General features: G+C 43.3%; 1 protein-coding gene and 1 long non-coding RNA gene across 4 annotated transcripts in view; one reads left to right on the plus strand and one right to left on the minus strand.

Annotated features, from left to right (window-relative positions):
* LOC119826882 overlaps nt 1-17,304 on the plus strand; it is a 28,237-nt gene extending 10,933 nt beyond the window's left edge. The window contains exon 2 of the long non-coding RNA XR_005287484.2: nt 15,829-17,304. This is a non-coding gene — a long non-coding RNA (uncharacterized LOC119826882). The remainder of the gene's footprint in view (nt 1-15,828) is intronic.
* The window catches only part of Tnik (TRAF2 and NCK interacting kinase), a 400,877-nt gene continuing 391,158 nt past the window's right edge, over nt 17,069-26,787 (minus strand). For 2 of the 3 annotated variants that reach the window (XM_038348394.1, XM_038348393.1), the window contains 5 exons: nt 26,089-26,189; nt 23,891-24,040; nt 22,082-22,241; nt 21,690-21,829; nt 17,069-19,734 (listed from right to left, as the gene is read on the minus strand). In XM_038348394.1, coding sequence (XP_038204322.1) covers nt 19,651-19,734; nt 21,690-21,829; nt 22,082-22,241; nt 23,891-24,040; nt 26,089-26,189 — 635 coding nt within the window. In that variant the 3' untranslated portion in view covers nt 17,069-19,650. The remainder of the gene's footprint in view (nt 19,735-21,689; nt 21,830-22,081; nt 22,242-23,890; nt 24,041-26,088; nt 26,190-26,787) is intronic. The other variant, XM_038348395.1, reaches the window with a different exon arrangement.

A 26,787-nucleotide genomic window follows, 5' to 3' on the forward strand; every position in this document is an offset into this window, starting at 1 on the left:
CACATGCTGTGCATGGCAGAGGACAGCTCGCAAGAGTCTGTTCTCTCCTTCCACCACCTGAGTCCTGAGGATGGCACTCGGGCACCTTCACCTCCTGCTCCATCTTGACATGTCAGGTGTTGTAATTTTTCTTTCCTTTTTTTTTGTACAGGGTTCAAATCCAAAGCCTGGGTTCAAACCCAAAGCCTTGTACAAGTGAGTTGGACATCTGGACATCTATCTGTGGGTTTATTTGTGAGCTTGTGAGTTCTTTTGTTCTATAGCCATTTCTTCACCAATACCTCCAGGTCTCTCATATATATATATATATATATATATATATATATATATTTATATATGTATGTATATATATATGATTATATATATATATATATGATCTTGACATTGGAGACTTATTATTTTTGCTCTGTTCTTCTTCCTGAAAATGTTTAGCTTTGTTGCTTTTCTGCAAAACCTTTAGAATAAACTTGTCTATATCTGCCCAAGGATTTTGATGGGGATTGAATTAAGCCTGTGTAGTAACAGCACAAACTGACTGACAGCTTTGCTAAATTGAGTCTTCCAACCCATAAATACACTCTATGTAACCGGTTCTGATCTCTTTGATTAGCCTTTCCCATTTTTGGCGGACCAAGCCTTGAGTGCATTTTGTTAGATGTACAAGCAGCTCTATTTTCCTTGGTAACAGCAGAGGGCATTCTGGTTACAGCAGCAGAAATGGGAGCCAGCCACCACTGCAGGCAGATGCTGAGACAGTTGGAGGCCTTCCTAGTGTGACAGTTGGAGGTCATCCTAGACGACTGTACTCAGGTGAAGCAGGGACTCTTGACTCGTGGCAGACAGGAATTTCAGAACTCTCCTGATGAAGCCATGTTAGTGTTTATTAAGAGATTTCAAACAGCTTAAAGACAGGCATGAACGGAAAAAGAGTATGGGAGGGGGAATACACAATAGGTGTGGGTGGGCGTGCTTCTCTAGAGAGTGCTGGGCGCGGTGCCTGATCATCACTCTGTGCCTAATTGGGCATCATCTGAAGTTGGTCTGAAAGGATCGCTGCTGTGGAATTTGGTTTTCCAGTGTTTCATGGGTGCATTGGGTAGGAATACAATCTGAGAAGGTTGAATCACGGAGCACAAGGTCGTTATTTTGCTAAAATACTTTGTCACTGCCATAAAGTCTGTCAAATACATGGCGCTCAGCTGTCATTCCTAACCATGGATAACAGGAAAACTAGGGCTTAGCATCATTACAATTCTGCTCCTCTTCTCTTCAAACTTTTGAACCATAACCTAAGAAACAAGAATATGTACAAGAATAGTATTTAATATTCTAGAGGTGCTCCAAGCCACAAAGCACCTCAGACATGTCATTGTGTTGAAAAGGACATAATACATTCAATTTTACAGCCTAGTAATCTTTGTCTATTTCACCTAAACAAAAATTGTCATTTGAGTAGAGCCAAGTGTTGCTGGTATTTTATTTAACAATATGGCAAGAATGGTTAACATAAGATCTATACTTTTCAAAATATGTATTTTTAAAATTTAACATGCAGGGTATTGATAGATATCATCATGACTTTGGGTTTGTTTAGCACATTTTCTTTCCCACTTACCTTTACAAAATCATGGCTTCCGCAATCCCTTTTTTGCAAGCCCACCCCCAATCCTCTTGTGTTTCATGTGCCCTTTTGTCTACCCCATCTTTCTTCATTACTTATATTTATCCTCTCTTGATCTCCTTTATGGATTTTTAGGCTTCACACACACACATACATACACACACACACACACCACACACATGCACACTCACACACACACACACGCATGCACCCCCCATTTGGACGTATCCATAACAGGTTTAAGATCTACACATAAGAGATAATTTGTGGTTTTAGTTTTCTGAGGTTGGGTTACTTTTGCTTAATATGTTTTCCAGATCCATCCATTTCCTGAAATTTTCATAATTTTGTTTTTCTTTACTGCTGAATACAGTGCAAATGTGTCAATGTATCACATGTTCATTATCCATAAGTTGAAGAACAAGAGGTTCCTATTGGCTTTTGGACCTGTAGGACTTCATACCCCAATACTTCCTGCCCCAACATCAGGCATAGACCTCTCCTTACAAGTTACTCCTTCCCCCAACCTCACTCCCACACTTGTCCCCACCCCCAAGATCACAACTTTTGCTCAGCAATCTTGTTTGCTTCCAATTTCCAGGAGGATCTATATATGATTTTTTGGGGGTTCACCTTGTTATTTGACTTCTCTAGGCTTGTGAACTATAGGCTTAATGTCTTTGTTTATGGCTAGAGCCCACAAATGAGTGAGTACATCCCATATTCATCTTTTTGGGTCTGGGTTATCTCACTCAGGATAGTGTTTTCTATTTCCATTCATTTGCATGCAAAATTCAAGATGTCATTGTTTTTTACAGTTGAGTAGTACTCTAATGAGTATATATTCCACACTTTCTTTATCCATTCTTCCATTGAGGGGCATCTAGGTTGTTCCCAGGTTCTGGCTATTACAAATAATGCTCTATGAACATAGTTGAACAAATGCTTTTGTAGTATGATAGGGCATCTCTTGGTTATATTCCCAAGAGTGGTATTGCTGGATCCTGAGGTAGGTTGATTCCCAATTTCCTGAGAAACCACTACACTGATTTCCAAAGTGGTTGCACAAGTTTGCATTCCCACCAGCAAAGGATGAGTGTTCCCCTTACTCCACATCCTCTCCAGCATAGGCTATCATTGGTGGGGAGAGGGAAGGGAAGGTAGAACGGAAGGACTGGCAAGAGTTTGGGGGAGTGGGAGGGTGGAGATGGAGGAAGGGCGGATATAGGAGCAGGGAAGAAGATATCTACATTAAGAGAGCCATTTTAGGGTTGGCAAGAGACTTGGCTTTAGAGGGGATCCCAGGTGTCCACGGGGATGTCCCAAGCTAGGTCCTTGGACAGCAGAAGAAAGGGTGCCTGAACTGTCCTTGCCCGACTATCACAATGATGATTATCTCGAATATCACCATAGAATCTTCGTCCGGTGACGGATGGAGATAGGGACAGAACAACGGACTGAGCTTCCAAGGTCCACTTGAAGGGCAGAAGAAGGGAGAAGACGAACAAGGAAGTCAGGACTACGAGGGGTTGGTCCACCATCTGAGGCAGTGTGCCTGTTCTAATGGGAGCTCATCAAATCCAGCTGGACCGGGTCTGAACGAGCATGTGATCAAACCAGACTCTCTGGCTGACAATGGGGGCTGACTGAGAAGCCATTGATAAAGGAACTGGGACTTGTTTTTACGGCATGTTCTGGCTTTTTGGGACCCTAGTCTAGATGGATGCACAGCTCCCTAGGCCTGGATGTAGGGGGGAGGGCCTTGGACCTCCCACGGGGCAGGGTTCCCTGCCCTCTCTCAATCAGGGAGATGGAGGGAGGAGGGGGAGTTGGAGAGCGGGAGGGGATTGGAAGGAAGGAAGGAAGGAAGTGCAAAATATTTGAATGGAAAAATAAAAAAAAAGAAAAGAAAAAAACCAAGTTACTCTTGTACTTTTGGTCGCTGTAACTCCAATTTCTCCTCAGTCTTTTCCCTCAGTGTGCTGCATAAATCTGCAGACAAATAACACACAGTTCCTCAATCCAAGCCTAGTGTCTGGTCACCTTGTGAACTTGCTGAATGTGGTTAGGAAGGAAGGGAAGTTAACATTTCTGGAATGTTTCTTCAAAACCCAAGGCATCTAATGAACTAGGACTCATGCACACAAAGCTTTGGAGCATGTACACCAGGGAGGAGAGGTCTGGCTTTGTCCTTTGTTTGCCGGGGCTGGGTCCTTGAGCACGGACAAGTCTTTGGATATTATTTGTAAGACAGCCCAGGTGAGCTCTCATTATCTATCCATGCAAGATGGGAACACCGTCGGCTCTGTGGGTTTGCTGTAGAATGAAATAACCTCGTCTAGACGTACTGCTCAGAACAGAACCAACCACACACTGGTCACACACTGGTCACGCACTGGTGTTTGTGTACCCTCAGTTCCTGGGACTCTTTCTTCTCAGTGAACACCCTCTCCAAGAGCTAACGTGGTTTCCTGGGGACCTCGGAACTGGCCAGCTGAATGGGCTGCTCTTTCTTTCCATCTGCCTTTGGTGAAATCTGGCCATGATGGAATTTTAAATTAAAAGAGCAACGGGTCACTTACTGAATGAGTGTCCCTGGATTTGTACTGCCCAGACCCCAGAGGCTTGACAATCTGTGGCAAATTGGTTTGACAGATGTGTATCGATGGCAATTTCTCAGTGAGCACTGTCCTAAATTAATTAATCACCAGGTGATTTAATCTAATTGACTGCTACTGCTGCACACCGAAAGCTTTTGTTTATAATGCTCGAGTCATCCCAGCTTAAATTAAGCCAATCAAAACACTCTGTTCCTAACCACCTTTTCCAGTTGAATGTACCTAAGTATACACAATACTCCACAGGGCAGCTTCCTGTTATGAGCTTGTGTCTCTTTAATGTCCTTAGGTTAATCATTTTCTCTCACTGTTTGAGCTATTTTTTGCCACTGCCTTGAAAAGCATTTGCAGTTCATTTGCAGGCTGCCAAGGGAAGCTGATGAGGTAAACATAAAAAATGGGAGCGAAGATCATGAGGTCCTTGTTGAGGATAAGCAAACAGTGTGGCTCGGTGTTGTTGATCAGCAGGGTCACCAGTGAAAGCAGCCGTGTCAGGGCCAGAGGAGGCTCATGTCAGCTGTTTATGAGCTAGGAGTTCCAGGAATGGACAGAAACAAGCAGATGGTGCAATCCCAGGTGGACAAGTTGATGACCCAAGGGCTCCTTTGTCTTGTGGATCTCTGAGAAACGTCAGCCTCATTAGCCCTGTCCTCCCCCAGAAAGCCCTAAATGTGTGTGCAAACACAGAGTGCAATTCTTCAGATAGACCGAGAGTCCGTGGCATGATTAGCACAGTAAGCCCCAAATAGCATGTCCCCTTCATGCAAAACCTGGAGTCGCCTCCTGCCTTGGAGCAAGGCAAGTGGATTTTGGTTAAACACTATGAGGTGTTTGGGGAAAGGAGGCAGACTTTTGAGGAGAGGAGGCTCTTCAGAGAGCCAAGTAAGGCTTGAATCAGAAGCCAAGGCCACTGCAGCTGATCCTGCAGCTCTGTGGTCATTGGAGAAGAATATGAGCTCCTCTGGACGTGCAGGGCTGGAGCGGAATGCAACCATGGCATGTATTAGCTATCCTTTCTTCAAGAAGCGTGCAGTCTAGTTGGGATTATACTCTGTCTTTCCCCTCGCTTCTTCCTGTCTTTGAAAACTCTCCTTAGGAGAGTAGTCAAAGCACAGGCACGTGCTTCTTTCTCTCTGAGACACCTGCAAGATCCATCCAACACAGGCCATTACCTTTGTCTTGCCACTGATGGGTACAAATGGCTCCATGTTTTGCCAGATAGAGAGCTGGATGTCTATGAAGAGTCGGGTAAAATGGAAGAAGTTCAGACCTGGGTGATCTGGCACCAAGCCTGCATTCCTCTCCTGCTGCAGCCTCTTGACCTCTTGAGTTACTTGGCCCATCAGGTAGTGAACACTGTCAGGTTAGGCACTAAGTTCCCAGAAGGTCATTTTTCTGCTCTCAGGACAGGAAAGGAGAAGGGTTGGGTCTCTAGCTGACACTCACTCTAGAAAGCAAAGAGATTTGCAAGTGTTCCTTCCATTGGGGTTGGGGACCTGAGGACAGAAAGATTCTCTTGCAGTTCATTTCTGAAGATGACAAGAGGCAGCTTCTATCCCCCTAGTCCTTATCATGGACTCACACGCCGGCTTTATGGACTCTTGCCCAATGGAAACCTGTGAGCATTTCAGTCCTTGAGCTTGCTGAGCAGAGCCAGTGTCCCCAAGAGAGACCTGCTCCAGATGCTGAGCAGAATCAGCGCCACCAAGAGAGACCTGCTCCAGATGCTGAGCAGAGTCAGTGCCCTCAGGAGAGACCTGCTCCAGATGCTGACCCCCAGACATTGACATTCAAAACATCTGCTGAGTGAGAGAAGAAAACAGCATCTAGGCAGCAGACCTTTTAAACTTTGTCTGCTATCACTGAACTCTCGTGAAGATTGTGGTGCAGCACTCCTGGGAACGCTGGAGGAAGAAACAGATCGTGGGAGAAACTGTGGTTTTGCCCTCAAAGCTGCTGTTTTGACAAGGTGAAATTGAGTATAAAAATTGGGCTTTTTTTCTCTTTTTGTAAGGCATCATTTATTGGAGTAGAATTATGTTCAAAAAACAAACTTAAAGCTTAAAAGGTGAAGTAGGCTTCTATGCAACGTAGAAAAAATATAAACTCAACGACATGGATGGAATATGCACCAAACAACAGGTAGTTGGCCAAGTTATTTGGTGTTTTAAAATGTATGAGAGCAGGGAAACTTTTCATCTTGGTTACTTAGAAGAACATATATGACAATATATAGGCACATACATACACATTCATATGCATATATATATATCTTCACTTATGTACACATACGCTCACATAATACACATATAGGTTTATATGTACTCACAAAACATATACACATACACTCACATATATAAACACACAGCTCTCTCTCTCTCTCTCTCTCTCTCTCTATATATATATATATATATATATATATATATGTCTTATGGGTACATTCTAAAAACAGCTGTGGACCAAGTTCATACAGCTCCTATCCAGATGCAAGAGGGATGGTCGCAGGCAGGGATGGCTGGTCTGATCTCTGCCTGTGTCAAGAGCCAGAATCAGAGGTGGCAGAGCTGAGCCTGAGTTATCACCCGGCTCACTCACAGTGTGCTGACTTCCATTCGCATAGGCGCTGCGTCCCTTTCTCAGCACTCCTCTTTCCATTTTATTTTCATGTTTCCTTTCAGATAAAGGCCAAGGAGCAAGTTGCTCTCAGGTGCTGTCATCGCATTTGTGACATTGTTCTGAACGCTGCTGAGTTTTGGTAAGCCCTTGTGGAGGTTCTCTTGTTTCATAGGACAGGGGCTTTTCTTTCTTTGGTGTGATGGTAATAACAGAAATCGCTTCTTACTTAGAGCCCTTAGCTCTACACTCTGGGCAAGTTCTCTCTTGATGGGTCTCTATGCTATTTATGGATAATGGAGGAAGGACCTAGGATAAACTACAAATTAAAATTAAAACTGATGGAGAACTTTTATTGGTTAATTAATAAAGAAACTGCTTGGGCCAATAGGTCAGAACATAGGTGGGTGGAGTAGACAGAACAGGATGCTGGGAGAGAGAAGGCAGACGCTTCAGGGCAGTCACCATGTTTCTCCTCTCCAAGACAAACGCAGGTTAATATCTCTCCTGGTAAGCCACCACCTCATGGTGCTACACAGATTACTAAATATGGGTTAAAACAAGATTTGAAAATTAGCCAATAAGAGGCTGAAACTAATGGGCCAGGCAGTGTTTAAAAGAATACAGTTTCCGTGTGATTATTTTGGGTAAAGCTAGCCAGGTGGCGGGACACAGCCCGCCATTCCCTCTACATAAAACCAGAGAGAAAATTTTAAATGTTACAGAAATATAATGAAAATGATAGAATCAGATAAAATAATAAAAATTTTATAAAGGGAACACAGTATGCCTAAAAATGCAGACAGAATATAAATCAGCAGCAGGAGAGACAAAGAGGAACATCTAAAGGTGAGTGCAGAAGATAAGGGAGAAAATATTCAAAAAAGGTGAGAAGCAAAGTGAGGAATTTAGAATCACCCAGAAGTATAAATAAAGACCACAATGAAATAAGATAGAAAGGCAAAAAGATTGAAAAAGAAGTCATGTATAAAAGATGAGTTTTAAACAATTAAAATTTTACTCCCAAATAAATGCAGGTTTGAAGATTACTAATAAGACAGTAAACACAAAGAAACAGCTCAGAGAGATGTCAGTGATAATGTCTGCAACCAAAACTGACAGCCACTGAATGTGCTTTTACAACCTTTTCTACACACTAGAAGGTATTACCAAATTAGCTTCAAGACCAAAGTGAATGGCTTGGCAATCTTCTAGTTGAGTTGACACGCCATGGTGTAGAGTCTCTGAGTCAGAGGCCCAGGTCCCTGATGAGGAGCAATGCTTTGGGGAGCAAGAGGGGTGTGTTTCCAGCAGGAAGTCCACCCAGGAGTTTGAAGTGTAGGTGAGGTGCAAGGGTAAGGACAGAAGGTTCAGGTGGGCCAGCAAAGTGATCCCCCAGCCTCTCTTCTGTAATGAAAGCATTGCACAGGAGAAAATGGTAGCTATGGTGTCAATACAGCACGAGGAAGTATTGCTTTGGAGACTTGATTTCTTGTGTGTGTGTGTGTGTGTGTGTGTGTGTGTGTGTGTATCCTGTGTTTGTGGGTGCACATTAGTGCTCAGGTGTGTGTGCATGTAGAGGTCAGAGGTAAACTTTGGGTGCTGTTTCTTGGGTGCCAGACACCTTGTTATTTTTCAGACAGGGTCTCTCTCTGGCTTATAGTTCATCAAAGAGGCTGGGCTGTTTGCCAGTTAGCTCCAAGATCCACCTCTTTCTTTCCACTTTCCCAGAGCTAGGATTATGAGCAAGCACAGTGCCTGATTTTGTTTGTTTTGTTTTATTGTTGTTATTGTTTTGTTTTCACATGGGCTCTGGAGATAAAACGCAGGTCTTTATGCTTACATGAAAAACACTTCACTGACTGATTAGTCTCTCTGACCTGAGGCATTGGGTCTCTGTACCCTCTGGAAAGCCTGCTGCAGAATAGAACAAGTGTCCAGATGTCCTGTTTCTTCAGGTTGTAATTGGCTGTCCAGGATGGTGGCATCAGTGTACCAAATTCCTGCTTACGTGGGGGGAGAGGGTGGTTCAGGATGCTGCCTTTGAAATAAGGCCTTGAGTTAGTCTTATGACTAGGAGCATTCAAGCTAGTGGGACAGCAGGGTAGTTTCGTGCTGCAAAGCTGGAACTCCCTGAGAAAAATAGGGTGCTTAGTGTTGAAAGAAGCAGCTGGAAGAATGCATAGATCTATAGACAAAGTGACCCCCTCGTGGGGTGGGGGCTTGGGAGCACATTCCATCAACATGTCATCAATAGACCCGATGTTCTTCTCTCACCAGAAGCCAGGATGCGCTATCACTGTGTCTGGAACCCTTGTGGCCTGGGAGGAAGGTGAACACAGGCCCCAGGAGACATGGCATACACTCATGTATCAGCTGACAACTCTCTGCTCCATCAGCGCTTTGTCACGTTAACCCCTCGCCATTTGTGTGTGTGTGTGTGTGTGTGTGTCCACATGCTCTTCCTCTGGGCTTTTGCTTCAACTGCTTTGACTAACTTGACGATCTCCACGTTCTCTGTTTTGACATGCTGGCAAAGGCCACGTCTTCAAACTTCCACAACCTTTGTTGTACAACAACTGCCTCCGTATTGAAGAGTTTTCTCTTGAGGGAAGCTTGTTAAAGCTCAGGAAATATCTGAAGCGTTTTGGCTTAAGTAGTTCCTGAATCTTAAAGCGTTTATAAGAACATCCCTGAGGTTACACACTCAGTATCAACAGCTATGAAGGCCCACCTGCCAAAGGCCCTCCTCAACCTGCCAAAGGCCAACTGCTAGTTATGCATTGAACTCTAGGGATGTGATCTTTTCTGGTGATCCCTGCTTCTGTAAGTAACCTCAATAAACTCCCTTGTGCTCTAAGCTAGACTTGGGTGGGATCTTTCTTTGCTTTGCTGCTAGGGCCTTATCTTGGGTGAATAGATATTGTGTCTCTTCAGGAAAATGCACACAACACTTCCCTCTGTTCCACCAAAGTTTCTGCATTCCTGTCCAAGAATAGACTATCCTTTCCATTATTGCCTGAGAACGCATGTTTCCCGTCCCTTTGCCTTCTTCATCTTAGCTGCCTAAGAAACTGTTGCTCCTGGCAGGATTATAGATGGGGGCGGGCAGGGGTAATTTCCTCATCAGCAGCTTAGCTTCTGCTTCAGCCTCCAGTGTGGAGCTGGCTGTATGTAGCACAGGCAGCTGATAATCCAATGGCTATTTTGCTTTTTCTGACATGTGTAGAACCGGCAGGTTATGTTCTAGTAAGATCATAGTTGCCTCCAATGGCAAATGAACTGGTCAAAAATTAACATAAAAGTGGAGTCCTCTTATATGTGACTGTAACTAAGATAGCTTTATTAGATGAGCTAAACAAATGGCCATCAGCATATCACCTACATGAAAACATGGTCATAAAACACAACAACGACATAAAAGTGAGTCTTAAGGGCATCTGTAGGCTGGGAGTTGCAGGAAAGGGTCCATTTGCATAATACGTCCACCAGGCATTGTCTGTAGATGTGTATTCATGTGGAAACCTTGCTTATAACATGGAGTTTCACCTGAAAGTATTTGTGAAATTTCTGCTGCTTTTCAGTTCTCTTGGGTGTATGACAGAAACTCAGAATATTTTAAAACATTGGGAATCAGTCTTTATTTGACAATGCACCCTAGAATATGGTGATTTTTGTGGTGACTTCTGTCTCACAGTATGGCTACTTTTTGATGGTGCTAGCACATATAGAAGTTTCTGGAATGTTACACGAGGCTACTACTACTTACCTCATTGAGGCCAGCCTAAGTTATAGACCCTTGGACAAGTGCATGCTGGGTTGCAGTGCGAGAGGATGACGTCAGGTTTTCTCTCCACAACTTTTGAGAAGGGCAGTGTTATCTCTGTGCTGACTTAAGTCAGGACCTGCAGCGTCCCCTTGAACTGTGCTCCCGTGTTCTCCTGGAGTTCACTAACCAGTGAAATGTCAAAGTTAAAACTAAAGGCTCCCCTACTCAAGACCCAAGTCTTGTGAAGTTTGAGGAAAAAGGCTGCCTATATTACGTGGGACCAGATGGGAACATTTGCTGAAAGAAGCAGGTATCTGTCAGCCTCGCCGCAGGCACATGTGAATACCAGCATGCTGGGTCGCTAGCACAGAATGTCTGTAAGTGATGGTCAGAAAACTCACGGTGTCATCCCATTTGGTCACTCTGCCTCCATGGGTGGTAATTTTGCTAATCTGGGTTCCAACCATGAGCGAATACTCTGTCCTTCTGCTCCAGGGAAGTCTTCTAGCTCTGAATACCTCTTTTACTAGGTTGGCTGAGAGGAAAAGGAAACCTGGAGCCTCTCAGCCTCTGGTGAAGGGTTGAAAACCTTGGTCAAGCCACAGTTCTGCCAACCTGTCCTTATCACTTCACTTGGTAAAATGACTGGGAACAAGGTAATTCTTTTCGGGGGAAAATCAGGCCTGTCCCAGGCTGTTCTTGTCACAGAACATGGACAGAGTTCGTTGTGGCAAATGAAAGTGTACAGTCAAGCTGTTGTAATACATGTTTAAAGAAAGCTAATAATAAAATATTATGTGCATCATATTGGAAAGTTATTTTAAAAGCACTTATTGGATTTTAACAATGGAAGCTTTTGGCTTCTAGATTTTTCTCACTTACTGTAACATTTCCTGCTCTTTTGAGCCTCTTTTTCACATTCCCTACCTATACCTGGAACCCGTCTTTTGTAAAGGACTTCAGATATCTGCAACCAAGTGCCTCAGGTCCCTATGTGGTTTGGGCCCTGGAAAGATGGAGACCTTGACCCTGGCTGTGCTTTGTCTCAGCATCTTTGTGAGAAGACACAGAACAAGAGGGACAATGGTTTCTTTGTTACGCTGCTTGACTTACAGCCTTTCACTGTCTTCTTTTGTATTTTTTTAAAAATCTTTTTTATTAAGGGAGGCGATAAAGGCACAGTTGAACAAATTTGAACTACAAGGTATGCCCTTTACAAGACTCGGTGAAACAATAAATCCATACAAGGCATGGGTCAGTATCCTACAATGAAGCTTCGTGTAACAACATTCACTGACGCTGAGTGTATACAAGTGGAAAAGCCTGTCCAGAGGAGCTTCAGAACGCCTGTCACAGAGGATTAAGACCCAAATGTTGTCAGGCATTTCGAAGCTACCTTTAACAGAAGGTCTCTGACTGTGGCTGTGAGTTTTAAACATTTTGTTTTACAAAACAAATGAAGAGTCTTCTCCGCATGTCCCCAAACTACATCTTATTATTTATTTATTTATTTATTTGTTTGTTTGTTTGGTACAATGACAACAGCTTAAAAGGGACCATTCCTTGAGTTAGTCTAAAGTTTAAAAATGCAGCTTTTCTCGGTGGTCTGGGTGATAGTTTCTCTTCTACTCCTGCAGCTGAGTCTGTGAAGATTCAGGAATCGGGAAAGGATAGTCAGGGTTCAAGTCAGCTGTCTTTTCTGCCAGAAATGGTAATCCACCTGGTTTTCTATTTGTCTATGAAAGCACAGCTATGCTTTATGATTTTATGGCCTCTGAAGACAGAATCTTAATTTTAGTATAGAAACTAAAACTAACCATATAGTTTTATGGCATTTTAGTTCTGAAACAGTTACTGCTTATTTTTTTTTCTTTTTTTCTTTTTTTTGGTTTTTCGAGACAGGGTTTCTCTGCAGCTTTTTTAGAGCCTGTCCTGGAACTAGCTCTTGTAGACCAGGCTGGCCTCAAACTCACAGAGATCCGCCTGCCTCTGCCTCCCGAGTGATGGGATTAAAGGCGTGCGCCACCACCGCCCGGCTTACTGCTTATTTTTATTCATCAAAAAATTTTTTACTAAATAACTATTGTCTGCTAGATATTCTTCAAAGCATTTCACAGACAGACCCAGGAGCAAAACAGGACAAGCAGAGCTATGAGTGTTGGTAAAGCAGAAAACGGCTGTGGGTGGCGGCTTTCTTTCTTTCTTTCTTTCTTTTTATTTTTTTTTATAATATAGCCCTCAGACGGTACAGGGATACTTATGAACAAGATGTAAAGGAAGGACAAGGAGCAAGTCATGAGGTATGGGGTATCAGGAAGGGGCATATGTTGAGGATATTCTGGATTAAGCACAAACTAGATTCAAGCAAGAAGAGAAAAACAGGTCAGAGAAGGAATTATGGGGGCCGAGGAGGTAGGGCACAGGTTGACACAGGTAGGGCAGATTATTTCGGTGGCTATATTGGCCACATGACTATGCTATTCTGAGGGAACTGGAAGACATTGTGGAGGTTAGTGAAAGAGTGGCGTATTTTGGCTTGTCTTTTGAAAGCATCATGCCAGTAGAAAGTGACCTGGCCCAGATCAGATCATAGATATACTGAGTCTAAGAAAGGCCGCATTACCGGAATATGGTATATGAAAGAGTAAAATTAGGAGTGATGATGAGATTTTTCCAGTGTGGAAAGATGGAACTGACACTGAGCCAATCTGGGGAAGATCATGAATTCTTTATTTATTTTATATAATTTTTTTTGTGACACAGTACTCATCCAAATGAAGATGCTTATTAGGAAATTAAGCATATCCTTCAGGAAGGAGGCCGGGAAAGAAGATGAAAATATGGCTTATGCTGTTGTACAGGTGGCTTTTAAGGCTCCAAGGTTGAAGATATTCACCTAGAAAGGGACTATCCAGTACTAGGTGCTAGCACATGCCTGGGAATGGGGAAGTCCAGTGCATAGGAGCTATCTCAAGAAGCATTTCCTGGCTGTGACAAAGACCTCAGATAAGCAGCACACAGCCAGAGTTGGTACCTGCACTGGACGGGGAGGCAGCCACTGATACCCTTGGCAAAGCCACTATCCTGGGAATGAAAGATTGATTTAAAATAGCTCAAAGGTTAAGGGAAAGATTCAGTTAGTGAGTGCACACAGTTCCTCCAGGGGAGTTTGTCTTTGAAGGGGAGCAGACCCACAGATGGAAGTGAAATGGGGTAGTGGGGCCAGGGGAGGGTTGTGCCACAGGACGCCATCAGGGGGTGAAATCCTCCAGTGGAATGGGGGGCACTGGTAATACTGAAGAGGAGGTGGTGGGGTGAAGCAATGGCTGTTGTTAGAAAAGGATGTGTAAGACACGCCAGGACCAATGGGAAGAACTATGGCTTTGGCAGCTTCTGTACGCATTCTACGGTCAATGATAATAAGTTTCACTAGACAGTACCAGGAAAATGAGAAGCCAGGGTGTTTGTAGCTGTGTCTAAATGGATACCAAAAGGATCAAGCATTCGGAAGGGTAGTGCAGGAAGTGGCAGGGGGCCAAGGGCTGAATACATGAGCAACACAGGAGAGTGGCTGGGAGTAGGGGTGGGGGCTCAGGGCTTTTCTCAGTAGATGAAAGAGTTTCAGAGAAGTGGGTATTGCGAGAGTGAGGTGGGATTTTGATCTGGAAATGGCAATGAGGAATTACCCTGTGTCTTGTTCCTATTAATACTCCGTCACACATGTTTCCTCTGTGATAATGTAACATAGCAGGTCTGGGGCTGTGGGGCTAGGGAATCTTTGGCTTAGTGCTTACCAAAGTCTTCCCAACTGCAGCAGGAGCATCTGTAGAAAGCATTTCGTGAAGAACCGTTGTATTAGTGACGGAAATGAATACTTGACAGTTTCGACTGGAAGAATTTTTCAGGAAGAGACATAGAGGTACAACTACACCCAGTTTTGCAGATTTTTGACCATTCAAGACATGTTTTCAAATAAGAGGTTTTAAAATGTAACGACTCATAGGCACAGCAAAGGAATACTTTCCCTTCTAGTATTATAGACTTACTATCTCTCGGCAGCTGCACTAACAGTTTAAGACAGCTAAAATGTAAAAAAGAAACGTGTGTTTAAAACATGTGGTTTTCTAGTGTGCTTAGCTGCTGTCCTCTCCCTCATGGTTGCAGCCCTAGATGTAAAGTTCTGACTCAGGAAACGTGCAGGTCCCTACACAAACTACAGTGTGCTTGAACCTGCGGGAAAGGAGAAGCAAAGGGCAGCCGAGGCATGGGCGATTGCTGGGTCCAATAGTGAGCCACTGCTGGGGATGAACACTTGTCTTCCTGTCAGCACTTGCCAGTCCTTCATTCTGCAAAGCAATTTGCTGTCTATCAAAACCAAAGTCACGCAGAGCCAGAGAGTGGGTGCAAAGACGATTACACACAGCCAGAGGTTGGAAAGTTCAGGGAATTTTTTTTATTATTTTCAAATGTATGTTATAGATTTCACCCAAGTGTATAGCAAGATTTTGATCTGACTTAAAACAGTACAAACCTCATCCAGGGCTCTTCTGTTTAAAAGCTTTTGGGGAGACCTTTGTCGTTCTGTGTTGTGGGTTTTCATGGATTGGTATGTGCAGAAGAATAAATCTCAGGTGGTTTAATGCTGTGCACATTGTTGACTATCACAAATGTGTATGGAGAAATTTCCAGGCCAATGGCACAGTATGGAAATAAAGACGACACTGGAGAATACTTGGCAAAAAGTGGAGATGCTGTCAGCTCGGGCCCTGCAAACGGTGAGGGACGTTTACGCTCTGCTGGGCTCTGGGAAAGAGATCATTTTATGGCCACACTGTGTGAGACTCATGGGAAGACAGCTCATTTTAGGGTTCCTCATACTGCTGCAGTGAGGAAGGCCAAGTACAATGGCATTTATGAGAAATCCCAGCAAGTAAATAAAGAAAAATTAGACTTTAGGGGTTAAATTTTGTCTTATAGTCTTTTGTGTAGTCTCAGAGAAAGCAAGTTCTTGGCCCATCAGATGCATATGTTGATTGGGACACTTAGATTTAATTTTGGGGGGAATGAAGTAAAACTAGTTGATAATTTACAACTGTCGAGTACCAGAGAGTCTCTGGAATGTTTGGAGCATGGTAGATTCTTTTCTCATGCTGTCCTGCAGCACGCTAAGGTCAAAGTCTCACTAACACCTGTATCTTCTTTCTTAGCAGTGATGCAGTACATTGTATACCGTCAAGCAGTCAGCACAGAGGCAAGGGTGCCGGATCACGTGGAGTTTCCAAGACAGCACACACAGAGCGCTTGCACAGTTCGAGGATGCAGTGACATGAACTCGTACACACAAAAATAGCAGGGAGAGCAGTTTTTAAGGAGAACCCTGTGGACTGTGAAATCAGACTTCGGCCCTTCTTTGTCAATGGACAAAACCCAGACGGCTCCAGCCTGAGTGTCACACCTCTTTCTAAACTACTGCACAGGAGGGACCAGAGACACAGCCATCAGGGCATCACAAGAGCACACAGAAAACTGTTAGAAGTAGTGACAACCAGACACTGCAGTGACTTTGAAAACTGTGCACTTGGTGCAAGGTCTGTTAGGTGTGCATCCCAGAAAGCCATGGTAGCGTTAGAAGCATTGGACTCTGTCTTAGTGGCCTCATGAGAGTTTGCCCCAAACTGACTTTACCCTACTGAATAAGAATCATAATCATACAAACAAGTCTAAGTCTTAAAGTTTAAAATTCCCCCAGAAAGTTACTGAGCTCTAACTAAAGCTGTTAGGTTTCATGTGGTGTCAATATAACTGTATGCTGTGGGATTCTACATATGATCTCTACGGCATCTGTGTGGGGAGGATTCCCAGTCCATCCACCTCCAGCCTTCACTGGATATAGGAATCCAAGCTACAATATCCTGGCCGGCACTTAAGCACAACGATCTCTTCCTAGGTCCTACGCCCAAGTTATGGTGTGAGCACACTCAGTGGGTTTGCTGATGGTCAGCAATTTAGCGTGGTGAGGGTGGACAGGTGCACTAAAGCTTAATTTGGGGAAGCTTCTTCTTTCTTGTAGAAAAAAACCAGAAGTCTGAATAATTTCTAGGAACAAAACTTTTTAAAAGGCAAGATCAAAATGGAAGAAATTTTAATTTACAATAGGTAAAGAGATGACACTCACCAGAAAAAAACAAACAAAAGGAAATCCACCTCCAAATTCGGGAACTGTAAGATGAACCACAAGGGCACCATTCTGATCTACTTTGCATGACCAAGGTCTCAAATTGTAGGATTGAGACCTGTCATAACTACTGGAATATTTACTTTTGAAGATAACTGCTTCAAGGAATTCTATAAATGTGTTTTAAGGGGCAGAGATTTGCGGGTCTCTTAGATTTGATTTTGCCTTACGCTCAGTGCAAAATATTTGTACAAAAATATAAAAGGCATGGCTTGATGTTTAACGTCTGTGTTTTATTTTGTCTTGTTGGCACCAGAAAAAGCTCATGTTATGTTACGTCACTGTCCATACTGTAAACAAGATAGCATTAATATGTTTTCTTATGATTTTTGTTCCAATGAATCTAGATTTTAAAAAATACATTCACAAACTACCTTATGTTTAAACACAATGATTCCCTTTTATTTCTTAACTGTACCCAAAGTCCCACAATAAAAAATCATTTAAAGCTGTGTGTTTTGGATGGATCACGTAGAAATAAGAACGAAACAAAACAAGAACGTAAAAACGAAGATCAGTTTGCAACATAATTTAAGAAGCCTCTGGTTTAAATTGTCACAGCAGCAATATAAAGAGCTGGTGGCAATCACGTCTGGAGACAAGACCCAAATCCACATTATTTAATGTTCATATCAGCATCCAATTTTAGCAGTTGCTAAATTTAACACAGAGCTCTTGCTGAATTTGTCCCCTAAAATTTGTAAAGACAGTGGTGTTCAGCAGCATAACCCCAGCAGTAAAAATGAGAACGGGAGGGTTTCATTGCTTCTGAGAGCTAAAGGGACCATGATGGGGAATCCTGGGGACCCCTGAAGGCCACCCTCATTGCACACCTGTGTGTTACCTGCTTCAGATAACTGCACATGACCTCACCCTCGGAGACTATAGAATACGCTATAGGTAGGAACTCAGAATATTTCCCCTTCTCACCCCCTTTGGCCAAACCACCAGATTAAAAAGGTACCATTATCCTAACATATGCTTCGTTCTCATTAATAGTCCATTAGCTGCTCATTTGTTTAGGCAAAATCAGTAGGATCACGATTTTTGTTTTTTTTTCTGATCCATTTACAGTGATCGCATTCTTTAAAAACAAACCTCATTAGGTTTTTGTCATTGGAGTTTTTTTTCCTCCCTCCAATTTTTAAAGAACAATTTGGTCAACTACTGTTTTAGAAATATTCAATACAGCTGAGATTGCCCAGTTGAGCTCTCTATATGTCTCCTGGAGAGAACACCGCTGTGATGAACAGAGAAACGAAACCAAACAAAACGAGGTAGGTTAAAACAGGAAGCACAGCACAGATACCATTTAGCAACACCTGGATACCATAGGCGGCCATGCTGATAGCTCTGGGAAGAATCCCAGCCAGTCACATAAAGGTTCAAATCATTCGAGTAAGGGTTTAGAAGGACACAAGTCAACCTGAACAAAACACATACACACCTCTGCACAGATGTTGTTAACAGTATGTTGGGAAGTTTAGAGGAACATAATGTGATTAGGGTCTCAGGATTTTGGCCAAAGCCTTGTCTTCAGGTCCACTAAAGTCTGAGCTGTTGGTGCCTGCAGTGTGTGGGACACTGCTTGAGAATTGAGTTCCTTGACCCAGTGTGAACACAGGCAGCTCAGAAAGATTTATTAGTAATTCTTCTTTGTCACAGTTTTTAGCTTGAGAAAGTGGCACCCTTGAGAGGGAGCTGGGTTTCCAGAGCATGGCTGTCATGTTAACCCCAGCTCCAGGAAAGATCTCCATCAGTCTCAGTCCTAACAAAGCCCAAACGAAGGGACCTCTTAGCAGGGGCGCTTTGTGCCTTGAAGAAAGAACGCATGTGTATTTACATAAACATATTAGCTCATTTCTCAGAAGCTCCTTCTGGGTGACCCACCTGTCATCCCATGTTTCGCCCTGATCTGTTGCATAATAATCGAGGGACAGTGGCATCCCAGAGTCCCTCCACAGTCACAAGACCATTCAACTCAGTGGCATCTCTGTCCCATTCAACACCCTCCATCCAGAAAGGGCCATATCAAAATACGGCCTGCCAGACTCACAACATAGCAGTTGGTTTATTAGATTAAGGCTAGCAGTTTAGCCATTTAAAATCTATTTCCCCAGAGAGGAGAAAACCAGCTATTTTGCTTCTCTTTCAAAAATTCATTAGCCAGTAGCAATTAAAAAAAATCAACAAAACATCCTCTTGGGTTGGTGAAGGCAAGAGAATTCTTAAATTACCCGACAATGGGGTTATGGCCTTCAGTACAGGGAGATAAGGTACATTTATTGTGCTGTCTCTCACTACCAGGAATAGGAAATTTTACAACATACCATATACTTAAAGCTAGCAGGCAGACAGAATTACAAAAAGGTCTAATTTCCCAGTATGCATTCTTTCCCCATTCTTAAAAATAAGGGGGTAAAGAAAAAAAGGTTTAAAAAAATCCCAGACCAAAAGAACCGAAAAGCCAGCACAAACACAGCTTAATCATAAAAGCACACAATGTTTGTCTCTATCCCTAACTCCAAAGGGCACAAGGTCCAACTGTGTCCACAGACAATGCAGCATCCTCGGGATCTCCCGGACATTCCTGCCACCTCTTTCTCTCCTTCTCAACCAGGCTGCAACACTGAAAGAGGGACTCTATTGGGAGGGACGGAGGGAGAGGAAACGGGAAAGCAGGATGTTCAACCAGGCCTTCTGAGTCTGCCTCTAGACTGGCAAACGTCCACATGAGTTATGTTCTCTTACATTAGAAAGAACGCCATGAAGATAAGTGCCAAGTGCTCTTCCGTTACCAGTTCATCATGGAATTTCTGTTGAGGGTCATGAAAAACACTTGGCTACTTCCTCCAGATCGCACGGATGCAAAAAATACCTGTTTGGAATTAAAAACAAGTTAGTTCAACTTCATGGGTTTTTTTTCCCCCTTCTCTTCTTCAACTGTACAGCCATTTTCTCTCACATGTCCTACCCTTGCAACACATTCAGTTAAGTTTCCCTGGCCAGCGTTTATAGTGACATTCCAGACAGTGCATTGCATGGAAATCCTCCTGCCCTTATGTTTTCGTAGATTATTTATTGCTGGACTTCTGACCTGGGACAATGATGATTTCTACTAAGGTACAGGGACACTCTTTCTCTTCCTCATAAGTGACATGGAGGCAGATGAAAGAGAATCCCTTGATTCCCAAACTCATGGGCAACATGTTGAGGCCTATGGACAGTTGTACAACTTTGATGTTCAATTTTTAAACGTAAAACCAAAGATATTCAAGTGGTTATGGTTGTCTAGGCTACAGTGTTGAATGCCTGCCCAGTCTGGTGCTTCAGGGTTGGCACTTGGCCTCTATGCTGATGCTGGCAGATCCTAAGCCAAAGGAGATAACAGCATTAATAAGCGGAACCACAGTCCATTAGGTCTGAGCCAGTTCAATCATTTTATCAAAGGCGTGGGGAAAGTGAGCAGAACTGAGATTACTGCTTGCTTGGCTGAATGTCAGTGAACCACTGCCCCTGGAAAATAATATTTGGGGCTGTGCAATAGCCCTTCAATCAGTCAGTGTCTGTGGTCTGAGGAGTGAGTGTTTGTCCCTAGTGCTACTTTGTCCTCATGGTTCCTTAAGAAGCTTGAGGAATTGCCTGACATTTAGCTGATGCTACAGAGGAAAGTAAAGCTACTCTACGGGTCAGAGACTTGTAATAGGGGTTACAGTGAGGGTTTGTTCAAAGGAAGGGTCGCTGCTGTCCCCATCTGTGCATTTAGGGACTAAGTTAGAGGCCCTTGCCTGAGAGTATGGGCTGGCTGAGGCCTGCTGGGGTATGTCATTAAGAACGGCAGGACAGCTGTCCATACCCAGACATTTCATCTCTTGGGTTCTAGGCCTGTAGAAGTGTTGGAATCGTACTTGCTAAGTCTAGTGTCTGACACGGTCTGGTAAGTGCCCGAGTAACCATCATTGTCTGCCACAGCTGCTCTCCACTAGATCACACGAGGTTGGAAGCAGCTAGCCAGGGTCACAGAATCCAGACCCATATTACCAGGGTTGGATGAAGACCAGTCTGGCCTCTGGGGAACTGGGGTGAACAAGGAGATGTAAACAGTTCAACCCACCTCATTCCTTCCTATAGATGTTCAAATCTGCTGCTCGGGGACATGGTTGTTAGGCTGACTATAGTCTTAGAGAATGGGTTCGCAAATGTAGATTAGCTACTGGCAGGGCAAGGGAGAGCACGGTCACCTCAGTAGACTCCTGTGGGGTGACCAATCATGCTGGACAGACATGGCCACTTACATTAGAACGTAGCCCCCCTGTGACATGTCGGGAACACATAGTTGGAATGAGACAGGACATGGCGGGAGTTGAATTTGTGATTTTGTTTCTTGGCAATGAGTGGCAGCTTTTAGAAGTTCACCTACATGTGAGATGTTTTACACTTAAGGGTGAATAGACTAGAGAGTCCCAACAGTGTCTCTATGAAAGGCCTAATGGTAAAGCCATGAGGCTGATCCACTGTGAGATGGTGAACGATGGGCCAGCTGCTCTAAGTGCATAGGAGAGTCTGCAATGGTGGTTAATCACCAGAGGCCCACAGGCCACAACAGTTACTAAGAGTTTACAAGGAAAGTGTAGATGTTTTATGTTGGTTTGGATGTATGAGTTATAGATTCTGAATGTTTACATGAATCAAGTCAGGTAACACCATCTGAAGATACCCTACTGATCACTTAATACAATTGTGACTCGGCAGCATCAAGGAAAATGAAGGTTTCACAGGTACCTGGAGGTCTCTTAAAATGCAAACACTAAAGCAAAGTTGAAACGGATTTACCTTATCATTTCTTTCACATAGAAACTTTAACCTTTGAGCTCGCTTATGCATAAATACTCCATCCAAATGTCCTGTTTCCACTGACCGGATCTCAATAGCTTTCTCGCCCCAGCCCATTATCTGATTGGAATGAATGTAGGCTGTCAAAAGGAATTTCCAAAACTGCATTAAAAACATTAGATGGGCAACACTCACAGCATCTGTTCACATCTTAAGCACAAACAAAGGACAAAGGACTTGAGGTCAAACAGACAAAGCAAGTCTTGCAGTGTTAATCACAGATTGTTTTTTTTTCTTTTTGGTGTGGACTCAAATGGTTGTTTCACATTTCTTGACTCTCATTTCATTGGGGGGGTGTAACTGCTGAAGGAGATAAGGAATGGTCAACCTACCCACAGAGGTGGGCATTTCTCCCCACTGGAGCACCACATCCTTCGTGATCCGGCCGTAGGTGTTCACATACACCCCCTCATCCTCATAGCAGACGAGCATTTCCATTCCATCCGTTTTGGGCAAGATGACGATGGCGTGAGGAGTGATGTTGCCCTGAATCTGGGAGACAAAGAAAGACCAAGAGTTACCTGACTTAAAATCCAGAAAACCTCTCGACTTTTATCTTTAAGAGTTGCAAATGAAATTTTGTCATTTTTCACTCTAGAGACTGACTTCTTTAATGCAGTCACCTCTCTTGTCAAATGCACCCGTGTCTACACATACAGCTACTTGATCTGGAATCCATCATACCGTTCTGAAAACAGAAACACCGCATGTGTGGAGTACTGGCATGCTAATCTGTGGATCACTGGTAAACACCACTTCTAGTCTACAGATGAGGGCACCATCAGAAACACCGCATGTGTGGAGTACTGGCATGCTAATCTGCGGATCACTGGTATACACCACTTCTAGTCTACAGATGAGGGCACCATCGGAAAACTCTGCTGCAGATGAGGAAACTGCATTTCAGGGTTGTGTGACTTGATCAAAGCTACACAAGTATCTGGCGGTAGGCAGAGGCAGGCTCTGAGCACATCTCCCTGACTCTGAGCTTCATGGGTTCCTGCAAGAATGACTGCTTCCACAGGAGGCAAGAATGTCAGGTACCTACAAAGAGCCCATGAGTACAGGGCCCAGAATAGTCACCCAGAATGACCCAATTAGTGATTCCTTTGGGATAAAAGGTTACTACTGGTCACGCTTCTGAAATAAGCATAGACTGCCTGGCTCTATGGGAAGGGAGGTGATACTTCTACTCCTGGCTCAGAGGCTCATATCATTCCAACATGTGACTGACAGACAGGGCTTTGGGGGATTGAAGACAATCACAGCAGTGACCAAGTCTCAGCATTGATATACACATGTGAATAAAAAGCTATAAAATGCAACATTGGGTGACAACTGCATGTGTGTAAATGCATCCAAACACACGTACAAGGACTGTGACAACTGCATGTGTGTAAATGCATCAAAACACCTGCACAAGGACTGGGCTTCTTTAAATTCTCAAAATGCCAACCAGCCAGAGATCAGCCTCAGACTATCCTGAAACATAGCTTACACCACACTGGTGCTCATAGGTACATCTATGCATTTCCCTTAAAGGGAATGTTTTAGACCAGGTGTCAGCATAGTGATCTGAATATCATATTGCTAATAAAAGAAACTTGAGTATGATGGGTCCTGAGTCAATTTAATGATAATGAAAATAACCCTACAAAATAGGTACTTGGAGTCTCACCTTACAGCTGGGGGAGCTGAGGGTCCCCTATTGCCAGGTTCAGATGTACTAGAAAGGGGTGGATCCTAGTGTTTCTGCTCTACCACACCACAAGCCCTCAGGCTGATGGGAAAAACTGGAAATAGCAGAAAAGTGATTCCCCTCCCCCCCAAAATTTAGTATCTAGGCATTGTCTTTCTCTAGCATAGAACCAAAACCAGAAAACGGGAACTCAACTATTGTATAACATAGGCATTTCACCTTGAAATCCAAAAAAACAAGATGATAATCTCAAAATAATGCAATTTTGTGCTACTTAGCTTGAGGGAATAAGAGAATCTTTAAAAACATCTCTCTACTGATACCCCAAATTCACAACTTTTAGAGATTATCATGATTTCAATTGAAATATAGGCCCAACCCAATATCTCCACGTGCAAGCTGTCATGCAGGTGCAGGAGACAGTCCAATTCCTGAAACTTACGTGGGATGGTATGTAGATATCATAGGAGTTTCCAGAATCAACATCAATTACATGGAAACCAGTGTGTGAGCCAAAAATGACCTTTAACCGTTGACCTTCTTCTACTGTGAGGTCAACAAGCAGAGGCTTATGCTGAAGATCTGCAAAAGACTTTAAAAATCACCTCATTAGTATCCGCGTCATTAAAAGAGGCTGTCTTATTCCTGAGGGTTTCGCTTGGCCACTGTCAGAAGGAAGTGGGTGTTTTCCATTGAAACGCTAGGAAAGTGTCTCTTTCAGGCTCAGGTCTACTCATGTCTGACTCGAGGAGAAAAGCTGGATTGTCTATTTTGTTCCCCTCTTTCCCTTTCTTGTCTTGCACAATAAAAACTGTTTAAACTGTCCATTTTGATAGTGGCATGTGTGTTAAAAAAGCCTGGTGACTGGCTACTGCTTCTCATTGTCCTCTAGAGAGTGTAGAGTGTACAGTGATCTCTATGACCCCCTCTTTCCCAGGTAGTTCCCAGGTTCATCTATGGTTGCTACCTTCGAGAACAGTCTGGGAGCACGACTGTGTTAAAGCTGTTTGAAATCAAAACACTGATTATGATTTCCCTGCTGTGACAGTCAGTTTCTCTAAACTCCGTGCTGTATTCTGAGAGTCATGTCTGGGAACTAAGAAGGGGGGATGTGGAAGATGCATCACAACACCCATGGCTTGACTTGTCACCAAGGAAAGCCAAGGAGGAGAACTTTGTTAGAGTTCTGTAGGAATGGGTCCAGGCCCGAAGTTCATAGCTGTGAAGAGTTCCAGTCTCTCTACCTGTGTCCTGATTCTGTACTTTTATCTGATATTGAGCTCAAGGGGAAGATCTGAGAAATCTCAGCTTCCATCAACACTGCTCCCTCCCTGTCTGTTACCGCCATTCTCACAGCCCAGGAAATTCGTGCCTTTTGCCTAGCTCTAGGGGAAGGTTCCAATCCAGTCTATGCCAGTCTTTCCTATTCAAGTCCTGGCCTGTGTGCTTCCTCTTCTAGGTTGGGTTTGATTTGCCAAGGGGAGTGCTTCATTCTTTCACGGGCTGTGGCCAGGACCCCGAGGGCTGTGACTTCAGAATAGGAATGGGAAGGGATTCTTGAATGAAAAGCTTTTCTGAAGAGAGATTTTTGGCAGCAAAGTAGCACCACATTAGCTTTGGGAGTCAGTTTTTCATTGGTATTATGAATAAATGCAATACAAAATTCTTTTGCAGCAAAGTGGGCCTATGGAGGAAAACCCATTCCTGCTGAAGAATCTGTCATCCTTAGCAAATCACACATGGGCATTTGAACTAAAAGAACAAGACGGCAGTGGAGTGGTTCATTCTCTGAGAGTACTTACAAAACCCCGGGGCATACTTGGTTTTTACATACAATAGGGTGGCAAGAAAGAATAAATAAAACCCGAAAAGCCAATTACAGTCACGAAAGTAGGGAGAATGAAAATCAGTGAGAAATACAGAGAGAGAATGGGAGATAAATTCACATTGGATATGGCTAAGCTATGGGGTTCTGAACACATCAGTGCGTTTGAAAGTAATGGTTCTTCTGGCGCTCATCTTTTATATTCTGGGGTCAATGGGACACAGCACAGTAACATCCCAGTCTCGCTAAACTTCACGAGGACCCATCCAACCTGTGATGAGTGCAGACCAAAACAAGGCAAGCAAATGCTAGGGTAACCATGGAAATGCAGAAGAACGAGGTCTTCTTCCTGAGTGACTGCCTTCAGTGTTCTGTTCAGAGACATCCTCACGCAACAGGAACGGACAAAGAACAACTAAGTTCTAGTTTACCCGGAAATGTCAGTGATGCTTAGAAAATCTGGGGACCAGGGCTGCCACAGATCTGCGTTTTCAGGCAAACACCAGACAGTACCTGGCTTTCAGGGGCTCAACGGCAGAGATGTGTAATGTGGTGTTTAGTACTTTTCCTGGTAACTGTTCCAAACTAAATTACTCTTGAAGTCAACAGTCCCTAGACCTCCACTGGGGGAGGACAATCACAGGTCTTAATGGGATGCACTGTATCATATTTCTAATATGTAAGTCCTCTGAAATCATGAATTCAAGAATTGTTTTTAAAATAAGTTTTTCTCTATGTAATAAAACTGATACTGGCTTATGCAGAAAATAGAATTCTGACAGAAGCTGAATTAAACAAGCAATGTCTGCACTTACCTTAAACGCCATGAACTTGTGATAAGGCTTAGGAGCCCAAGCGTATATCTCCACTGCATTCTTTAAGGCAATCACCAAGAACTTGATCCTCTCATATTTAACTGAAATGGAAGAGTAAAAGTTTAGACATGACATCGATCCATCCAAAATTTTTTGCATCAATGAATGAAGACCTGAGTGAAGCCACGCCTGTCACATGCCTTCCATATGTCTTCACAGTTGAGGGCATTGTCCTTGGAACAGGCTGACTATTTTTTTAAACACAAATTTAACTTCCTGTAGTGTACCTGGTTGACACAATGCTACAAGTTTGTAGGTTTACAGCAAAGGATTTTTCTTCATCTAAAGATGGGACAATTTCAGTTTTAGATGTGGATATTCACTTTGATAAGGACCTAATGCCGTCTTCTTATGTTAGATTGCACGTCTTGTATACTTACTTTAATGTAGTTATGGCAAGATGCTAGAACAATTAACAAATTAATCCAAACATAAGCTTATCATATTATTTGATTACTAGTCACATTGGAATTCTAATGAGTAAATGAAATAATTGTTTTATTACTAATGAAAAATGAAATTATAGGAGCGCTGGGTTCTGTCAGTGGTTTATTTTTAAGGGCTTCATGTACGTTGACAAATCTTTTCATTATTTATGAAAACAGAATGTTATGGATCTTCACTTTTAGTTTTATGACT

This window comes from Arvicola amphibius, chromosome 11 (genome assembly GCF_903992535.2).
Source record: "Arvicola amphibius chromosome 11, mArvAmp1.2, whole genome shotgun sequence".
Classification (NCBI taxonomy): domain Eukaryota; kingdom Metazoa; phylum Chordata; class Mammalia; order Rodentia; family Cricetidae; genus Arvicola; species Arvicola amphibius.